The 9964-nt window shown below is 36.4% G+C and overlaps 1 protein-coding gene across 9 annotated transcripts in view; it reads right to left on the reverse strand.

Annotated features, from left to right (window-relative positions):
- The window catches only part of Rapgef6 (Rap guanine nucleotide exchange factor 6), a 223318-nt gene that overhangs the window by 145552 nt on the left and 67802 nt on the right, over nt 1-9964 (reverse strand). For 8 of the 9 annotated variants that reach the window (XM_004629326.2, XM_023713121.1, XM_004629328.2 and 5 more), the window contains one exon: nt 3901-3970. The exons of the other annotated variant lie outside the window; for it this stretch is intronic. In XM_004629326.2, the coding sequence (XP_004629383.1) occupies nt 3901-3970 (70 nt within the window). The remainder of the gene's footprint in view (nt 1-3900; nt 3971-9964) is intronic. 9 annotated transcript variants of the gene reach the window in all.

The following is a 9964-nucleotide window of genomic DNA, read 5'->3' on the forward strand; positions in this document are numbered from 1 at the left end:
TTAAAAAAAAAAAAAAAGAAAAGAAAAACAGGAAAATTAGTAGTCGTGTGCTGGTTACCTCATGTCTAAGAACACTATCTCTTTTTGTTTAAATATATATTTTTTCAACGCTACAAATATTTTTTGCACATTTGTTAGGTTGACACTTAAGTATTCTCATGTAGCTATTGAAATGTATTTCTTTTGGGGATCACAAGTATGTTATACACCAATTTCTTGATCCCCATTTTAAAATCTGCTGGAATTTTTATGGAGACTGAACTAAACTTTAGATGAATTTCAAGTGAATTTTTATGTTACAGACACTGATTCCCTTGATTTAAAAGACTTAAACAACTTGATTTTCTGTGCAGTGGTCTCCTACAATTTTTGTTAGATTAGGGGCCAGGGAGATGGCTCAAGGGGCCAGGGAGATGGCTCAGTGGAGTAAGCGCTTCCCTGGCAAGCATGAGGACCTGAGTTCAATCCCCGGTTCCAAAAAAAAAAAAAAAAAAAAAAAAAACCTACAATTTTTGTTAGATTTATTCTGACGTACATGGATTTTTTTTTACATTGACAAAAAGTATTTTTCATTTTTTTATTCAATGTATTTGTTCAGTATTTTTTGAACGCTAGAGAAATATTTCTGAGATGAAAAAGTATGTTTATTAAATTCTATTTTCTAATTACTGTTGTTCATAAAGACATAACTGATTTTTGTATATGAAGAAGTATCCAGTAACCTTGCTGAAATGATATATTAATTCCAAAAATTTACATTTAAGTAATTTTTTTACTTTCTACACACAAATCATGTTATCTATAAATCAAGCTTTATATCTCCCTTTTCAATTCTTCCCCCTCGCCTATCTACACTGTATAGGATCCCCTGTCATTGTTTTCGTTTTCAGTGGGTTTTTCTGACACATTAATAAATGATGGGAGAAGGTCTTCACTGCTCACTACAGAGTATATGTGGGTTCCTTAAGGTTATGGAAGTTTCCTTCGCTTCCTCGTGTGCTGAAAGACCTTTTCCTTTTTGTCTTGAGATAGGGTCTCACTATGCCATTCAGGCTGCCCTTGACCTCACTTTGTAACTCAGGCTGGTCTTGAATTTACAATGACACTATGGCCTCAGCCTCCTGAGTGCTGGGATTACAGGCATGTGCCAACACACTTGGCTAAGACTTATAAATTATAAAAAGGTTTTAAATAATATCAAACATTTTCTATTTATAGAAATGATCACTTGACATTTTATATAATTATACCAATATAATGAATCACACTGATTTGCAAATGTTAAATCAAGCTTTCAACTCCAGGAAGATGACATTCTATCCTTCTTATTACTCAGGTTTGATTCCATGCAATTTTAAAAGTTTTACATCTATTTACATTTAAAAACTGACTTTGGGACCAGGCAGAGAGCTCAGCGGTCTAAGAACCTGCCTGGCAAGTGCAAGGACCTGGGATGGACCCCTGGCACTGCATGCCATGCTGACCCTCACTGAACTGGCTACTGAAAGCGGGTGTGGTGGCACACACCTGTAATCCCAGTGCTAGGAATGCTGAGACAGGAGAATCAATGTAAGTCTGAGCTGCGTAGCAAGACCGGAGGGGAGGGGAGGGGAGGGGAGGGGAGGGGAGGGGAGGGAAAGGAGAGAAAGGAAGGCAGGCAGGCAGCAAGCAGCAAGCAAAGTAAAGCAAATCAAAGCAAAGCAAGCTAGCTTATAAAAACTGACTTTTAATGCTGCTTTTGTAATAAGGCCCTTGTTGGGCTTAGTTATCAAAATTAAAAGTAAACTCACAAAAAGAGGTTAAGTATTGCTAGAGGTGGTGATACACAACTGGAGTCCCAGAACTCTAGAAGGCTGAGGCAGGAGCACTGCAAGTTCAAGCTCAGCCTGGGTAACCTACCAAGACTGTCTCAGGAAAAGGAAAAAAAAAAAAAAAGAACTGGGAATGTACTTTAGCGGGAAGGCCCTGGATTCAATCCCTCACTGCTTCCCTCAACACAAGAGGTTAACTATTTGATTCTCTTTTCCATTAGATTTATTTTTTTAAAGTTTGGGAGAAATTCACCAGGAATGCTATGGTGGCCTGAATTTCTAGATAGAAAGGTATGAAATTATAGATTTACTTTCTTTTCTAGATACTGGCTCATGCAGATTTCTTGTCTATGTCTGCCAATTTGGGTATAATTTTTTAAAAGACTATATCTAGGGCTGGGGAGATAGCTCAGTGGAATAAGTGTCTGCCTGGCAAGAGCAAGGTCCTGAGTTTGATTCCTAATACCACCAAAAAAATAAAAAAGAATATATGTAAAATTACAAAATAATTTGAATTAAGGTTTTCATGATAGTCTACTGTAAGGGATGGCAGCTCTCAATGGATTAATTTCATCCTAGCAAATGAAGCTCTAGTTTAGTCTTTAATCTACCCATGTTAAGATGTCTCTTGGCTCAGTAGAATAAGCGCTTCCCTGGCAAGCGCAAGGGCCTGAGTTCAATCCCTGGTGCAAAAAAAAAAAAAAAAAAAAAAGTCTCACTCCTTCACTCCTTCCCCACCCTTAAGATGGAAACATAAAAGAGATAATACGAAAACAGAACTAATTACAAAGAAGAATCCTGTGACTGCTTGTAACAATCAAGGCATTCTATCCTGGTTACCATGGAAACCAAGAAAGTATTTAAGCAGACTAAACAAAGAATGAGGCCAGACATGTTTCTGATCAATAAGGATTGGGGAAGCACACTGAGATGCTGGCCAGACATTTATGATCTGTAACTCAGGCAGGGTCTGTCAGCTTTATTAATAAACTGTTTTTTCCAATTTTTAGTCTGACATGGAAATAATCTCACTGTTTCATTATAGGAGAGTACATTTGTGGCTACCTAGATGATCCAGTTTAGGAATGAGAAAACTACTTGAAGATTCAACGACTGGCACACCATGAAATGGAAAAGTGACTTAGCGCTGAGCACTGACATTGAAAGGCTTCCTTTAGAACTTAGTCTCACTTTTTAACAGTTCAAGTCAAATTACAGGATACGATGATCCACATGAGACAGCCATAAGTCAATGTGATTTCATCTCAGAATAAGGTCAAAGATCGCAGTGTTCTTAATTCCGCAAATGCTTACAAAAAAGTGAGATGTTCAAAAGTTACATCAACCATCTAGTTCTCTTAAGAAAGTAATGAGTAATTACTGAAACAATCCTCAAATAAAAACTTGTCCCAAATACCTAAAAAGCAAAAGCATTAAGCTCCAGGTCTTTTTTTTTTAATTTAGGGCAGGGTCTTCAGGGTGCACAGGTCTCACTATGTAGATCAGACTTGTAGTGATTCTCCTGTTTTCAGCCTCCCACGTGCTGGCGCAAGCCACCATGCCCAGTCTCAATCTCCGTCTCAGGGCACCCCAGGAGCGGGGCCGGCATGGCATGGTGGGGGATCGAACCCCAGCCACTGCGCTCTGCTGATGCAGGCACTTTAGTCGGCTGAGCTATCTGGCCAGCCGTCAGGTCATTTTTTTACTTATATCTCCTCGTGTCTCTTATTTTTGTTTCCTCCTCTTTCCCTCTAGTCTAGGGAACAGACTCTAAATGTTTAGTCTATTGATTAAATTCAGCAAAAAAGGAAAAAAAAACCTTGAAAATCATGGTCCCATTTTCAAAACCTTTAATTTCCTAGTAAACTATGTAAAAAGAATTGCCAAATTTGGAACAGATGTAACTGTGTAATGTGTCACATTTTCTCAAGATGCAGAAACAGCTTTGAGATGAAAATGTATGAACTTGTTATATATTTCTGATTCTACTTAATAAAATCTCTAAAAGATCATAGCAACAGAATCTGTAAAGTCTATTACATTTAAAGTTGAAAGTAAAGCATATCAATAAACAATTCAGCATTCTTACCACAATCATTTCTGAAGGCTCTAATACAAGACAATCACATCCTCTTTTTCCTCCAAACTGCTTACCAAAACTATAAAAACAGAAAAACAAGTTTATAAGAATATCAATACAGGAAAAAAAATAAACAATTAAAAAAACCCTAAAATGTTAACCAAGAAATTCTGATCCTTCTTGTATTACTAAATTTTTTTTCTCAAAGAAATAAAAGCAAACACACAAAAAACTTTCCTCTTAGTTACCCCGGTATGATAGATCCCAATATAGTCTGTACGAAAATTCTTTTTGAATGAATTTCATTAGTCCCCTAAAGTGGTTTTATAAGATACTTGCATAACCTCAAATTTTGCACATCAATTCAGGTTGAATTTAAAGGAAAACACACCTAATAAACAGTGACAGTGCAATTACAAAATGTTTTATAAAAACAAATTATTGTATTAGATAACAGACATTTAAAAGCTTTGCTAAGATTTGAATAAATAAAGAAATATAGGGCTGGGGAGAGCTCGGCAGTCTTAAGTGCCTGCCTGGCAAGTGCAAGGACCCAGGTTCGATCCCTGGTACCACATGCCATGCCAGCCCTGGAATTCTGGGTGCAATGTGCTGGCCCCAAATTGGGCATAGTGGCACACACCTGTAATCCCAGTGCTGGGGAGCCTGAGACAGGAGGATCACTATGAGCCCAAGCTGCATAGCAAGACCCTGTACCAAATAAATAAATAAATAAATAAATAAATATTTAAAAATATAGCAGAACACAAAGATAACTAAAAAAAGCACTGCAGTCACTGATTATCTATTCAGAAAAAACGAAAGCTAGATCCACACCAAAAGACAATCTGAATATTTTTATATTCTTGGCGTGGCAGATTTCTAAGCAAATAATAAAGAAAGCAATCATTAAGATAATGAAAGTTTATTTTAAAAAGTGAACAATTTTTAAAAACTTGCAAATTAGATGGGACACAAAGGGTTATCAAAGTATGCACAGTGTACTTAAAGAAATTATAAAGTGACTTAAACTATTAGAATTCTTTAAATTAGTACTATGGCAAATTATTTTTTAAATGTATAAGTAATATTCCAAAATAACCAATGGGAAAATCCAACAAAAAACAAAATACAAAAAAATTCTTTAAACAAAAAAGTGATTTATAAATAAAATTATACTTCATTCATATGTTGGAAATAGCACTTAAGACAGAGACAAAGTATACTTATACAGGCTCAGATTTATAATAAAAACAATTTTCTAAAGCATATACTCAATATATAATTGTAACAAAATTCTAATCAAAATGTATATAAAATCACATCTTGAACATAACTCATCATTTCTGTTTCCTGTAAAGCAGAACTCTATGTTTAGCTTTCCTTATTCTTACATTACCTGATATATAAAAGCCAACATAACATATGAAGTAAGTTTTGAGACATTGGAAAGTAGGTGAGAGCCACATTCCCTAAGAAAAAAAAAAGCTGACATGATCTATCCCATAGCCCCATTTTCCACCTACAGGCAACTTCTAGGCTTTAACATAAGAAGGAAGAACCCTGACAAAGTCTGACAATCTGAGTTAAGTGACAAAGAAAGTTTTGCAGCTGTGGGTAAAAGGATAAAGAAACATGCTTTGAATTTGCATGTCACAGTATCAGAAAGGCTGGAGCAGGGGAGGGAGGGAAAGAAGGGGAAGAAGAAACATGCATGAAAGAGTGCATGCGTGAGCTGCTCTTGTGTGTACTTTGCTATCTTCAGAAAGGGGCCCCTGATCACGAGTGAGTACTGCACTGTTTTTACAAAACAGGCCTAAAAGTCAAAGTGGATGATGAATGTGAACATGAAGCATATCTAAAATGTGCCAATAAAATTAAATCCAGAAAAAGAAAAAGTCAAAGTAGGGCCAGTGAGATAGCTCGGCAAACTAAGTACCTACTTAGGCAAGTGCAGGGACTGGGGTTTGACTCCAGATGCCACATGGAGCACCAGGCCTACTCTGGGCGCAATGAGCCAGCCACCAAGACCGGGCATGGTGGTGCAGGCCTATATTCCCAGTGCTGGGGAGGCTGAAAACAGGAGGATCATTATGAGTCCACACTACACTGTAGTGAGACCCTGTAACAAATACATTTAAAAAAAACCAACTCAAAGTAAAGTAGAAAGACCATGGGGGAGGACCCTCAGAACTGTATTTCCTTAGTAATGTGACAGATTAGTTTCTACTGTATTTGATCAAAAAAAAAAATTTTTTTTTTTTTTTTAGTTTTTTCTTTTTTTTTTTCTTGTAGAACCAGGGATTGAACTCAGGCCCTTGCACTTGCCAGGGAAACACTTATTCCATTGAGCCATCTCCCCGGCCCCTTGATCCAATTTAAAGACTGAAAAAATAATCAAATGGACTGTAATCAGCTACACAAACTGGCAGAACAAAACCCAATACTGTCTGATATCCAAGAAAACAACAACAAAACAGGCAAGCAAAGGAACAGAACTCTATAATCCATACTCTAGAGAAAGCCAATCTGTAAGAACACATCCAGAACTGTCAGAATGGAATCAACAAACAAGGAAATCAAAACAGGTATTTCTAAGTATGGTCTGTATGTTCAAAAAGAGAGATAAATAGCAACATGATACAAAGAGAAACAAAGGGTATAACCTGGAATTCCAGACCAGCCTCGACTGCACAGTAAGACCGTGTCTCAACCTCCCTCATCCCAAATGTGGAATAATTCATCACATCACATATGCAAAATATACTGTATGACAGAAAAATATCATGTCTACATTTAAAAAATATTACATTGCTATTAATTCCTCTCAAAGTACCCACTCCTAGTTTCAAACATTCTTATTCCATAATTTTTGCTGTTTTCTGGAGTAGTTCTAAAAGTCGTCTTTCATGTCTTTACAAGCCATAATTCAAAAAACAAAAAACAAAAGCAGTGAATGCTGCTGAGGAGCACCATACAATGCAAAGCTAGGCTCATGAAAACTTTTTGGTCTGAGCTGGGAATATAGCTCAGCAGCACAGCACATGCCTGGCAAGCAGGAAGTTTTCAGTTCAATTCCTAGGACCAAACACAGGACAGGACCAAGGACAGGACTGGATGGGACAAGAAATAAGAAAATTTTTGATCTGTCCTCATCTGTTTAACACATTGGATCTGACACAAACTGGCTCTTCTCTAAAGTCAAAGTGACCTTAAAAGGTAAACATTTTTGCTTAATCAATTCAGGAAAAAACGAGAAGGAATAATTTGAGGAGGATTAAGAGCAATGTGTCTTTTACTATAGTGCAAATTACAAAAGTTAGATATTCACTGTACTTATCAATCACACCCTCGTATATATGGTTGGGTTGTCTTTTCTCTTTTTGCTTAAATAATATTAAAATTGGTGAGAACCTTTAAAAAAATTCAATTTGATTAGTCATTAGAGACTTTCATTAGTATTAACATCAAGTTTTGGTCTGTACCTAGATTTTAAAAAATATAATGCTGCTCAATAGGTATTTTATAACTTTATTACTTTTATTGAATTTATCACCTGGTATATTGAAATAAAGAAATACTTTCCTTCCTTAACTATTTGAGTTCTTGGAACTATAGTTTATACAAGACAGACAGAATAAATACTTCATAGACATGATGACATGAAGCAAATCCTGTAAGTTCCTACTTGAAAAGCTCCTAGAAATGCGAATTTAGCAAGAATAAGGTTATGTATGAGCTTAAAATTGAATATTTTTAAAAACTGTTTTAAAATACATATGCAAATAATTAGAAAATAAAAATTCTTTTAATTAAAAATAGGTAACACTACAGAGATAAATTATCAACTGCATACAATACATACAGAACTATAAACAAAGATGTAGATGGTGCTATTGCCTGCAGTCCCAGGAACTTAGGGGCTAAGGGAAGAGGATTACTTAAGCTCAGGACATTAAGACCAGGGTGAGGAACTTAGAATGTCATTTAAAAAAAAGAAGAGGGGATCCCCCAAATCAAACACCCAATCCAAAATGAGGCATCCACCAGGCACAACGTGTGAGTGGAACTTCATCCATCAGACAGGCCTGGTGTGGAACTCTGGGGCAGAACACCCTGCAGAGAGGCTACAGGCAACACCTACCCAGCTGATCCAGGAGCAGAACATCTTGCCAGAGTGACATAGTGGCTTCACATCCAAGGGCTGCATCAGGAAGAAGTGGAGCACAGCAGCCAGACCCAAACCACACCCACCTGGATGACTTTGAACTTGGTAGATCCAAAGTCAGAAGTCAGTGCTATACAAAATGACAAAGAGAAGGAGCAAAATGTATTCTCAGGCCCCAAGCCCACCCAGAACAAATGCAGGAGACAATAGCATAGAAGAAATTGGAAATCACACACCTGGAATCTCTGAAATAATAGCATCTGAAGTAAAGAAACAACTGCAGAAAGATATAGAGGAAATCAGATCAGAAATAATTTCTGAAGTAAAAAAAGAAATGATAACTATAATGAAAGAATTACTAAGTGCTTCTAAAGAAGACACTAATAAAAAATTGGGCAGAATATAAAAATGATAGAATCTTTGAATGAAGCAGATTCAAAGTGCTATACAGGAAATTAAAACCTCAATCACAAGCCGGCAAAACCGTTTGAATGAAAGTGAAAACAGACTTTCAGACCTTGAAGACACCATTGCAGCTACTGAAAAGGTAAGAAAAGATCTCTTAAAAACAACTAGGATGCAGGAAAAAATAATTCAACATCTGCAAGACGATGCAAAGATGAACAATATGAGACTAATACGCATCAATGAGAAAGAAGAAGTGAATACAAATGATATAAAAGGAATATGGACAGAAGTAACAGCAGAACATTTCCAAATATGGGGAAACAATCTGACGTTCTGTAACCGAAGCATACAGAACTCCAAATAACATCAACCCAATTAAAACCACAACCAAACATATAATAATCAAGATCCCAGAAATTGAGCACAGGAACGGTATACTAAAAGCTGCTAGAGGGGCCGGGGAGATGGCTTAGTGGGGCTGGGGAGATGGCTCAGTGCAATAAGCGCTTCCCTGGCAAGCACAAGGGCCTGAGTTCAATCCCTGGTTCCGCATTAAAAAAAAAAAAAAAAAAAAAGCTAAAAGTTGCTAGAAAAAAGAAACAGATCACATTTAAAGGAAAACCCATCAGAATAACAGCAGATTTCGCTTCACAAACCATCAAGTCAAGAGGAGCATGGAGCAAAGTACTATAAGTCTTGCAAGAAAACAAATTGCAACTCAGACTGATATGCCTTGCAAAACTCTCTTTCAAGCATAATGGAGAAGTGAAATACTTCCATGACAAAGAACAACTAAAGAATTTCATGACAACAAAGCCAAGCCTACAGACCACTAACAGATATTCTAGAGAGGGATCAAAATGACCACAACTCCATGAATGAGAATGGAAAGAACTCCAAAAATAGGGCAAACAATTAAACATAGGAGAAAAAAAGGTATACAACAAGTCTTTCCAATTATTCTTTTGTATACAGCAGCAAAATATTTCCATCAGCATACTCTACAAAGGGACTTCACCTGTACCCTATGGGTCATGATTCTGGCTGGGTCTACAAGGTGGATATCAAGGAAAAACCAGTAACTCAGTCCTACAAATGACACCTGGCCACCAGTTAGCGTCATGAACATTGTCCAGGTCCACGACATAATAGAACTTTGTGTAATATCCTATCCCCAAACTGTTAGAAGTGCTGGTCATATATTTGCCATTCCAGTATTTATCTTACGTTTTATTCTTAGTAATTCTTTACTATCATGAAAACTTTTTCTTAGTTGATATTTTTGTATATATTAACCTATTCAAATACTAAGTAAATACTATGACTTGATATATTTTCTCCTAGTATTAGAAACTTAAAAAGTATATTCCTATTTTCCATTGATTTTATATTACTTGTCTTTTACACACACACACACACACACACACACAATATGTCTATAACTTGATACAAGATTGATACTGTTTTGTGGAAATCTTCAATGACTTTTTATTTTTT

The sequence above is a fragment of the Octodon degus genome, unplaced genomic scaffold, assembly GCF_000260255.1.
Source record: "Octodon degus isolate 3935 unplaced genomic scaffold, OctDeg1.0 scaffold00029, whole genome shotgun sequence".
Taxonomy (NCBI): Eukaryota; Metazoa; Chordata; class Mammalia; order Rodentia; family Octodontidae; genus Octodon; species Octodon degus.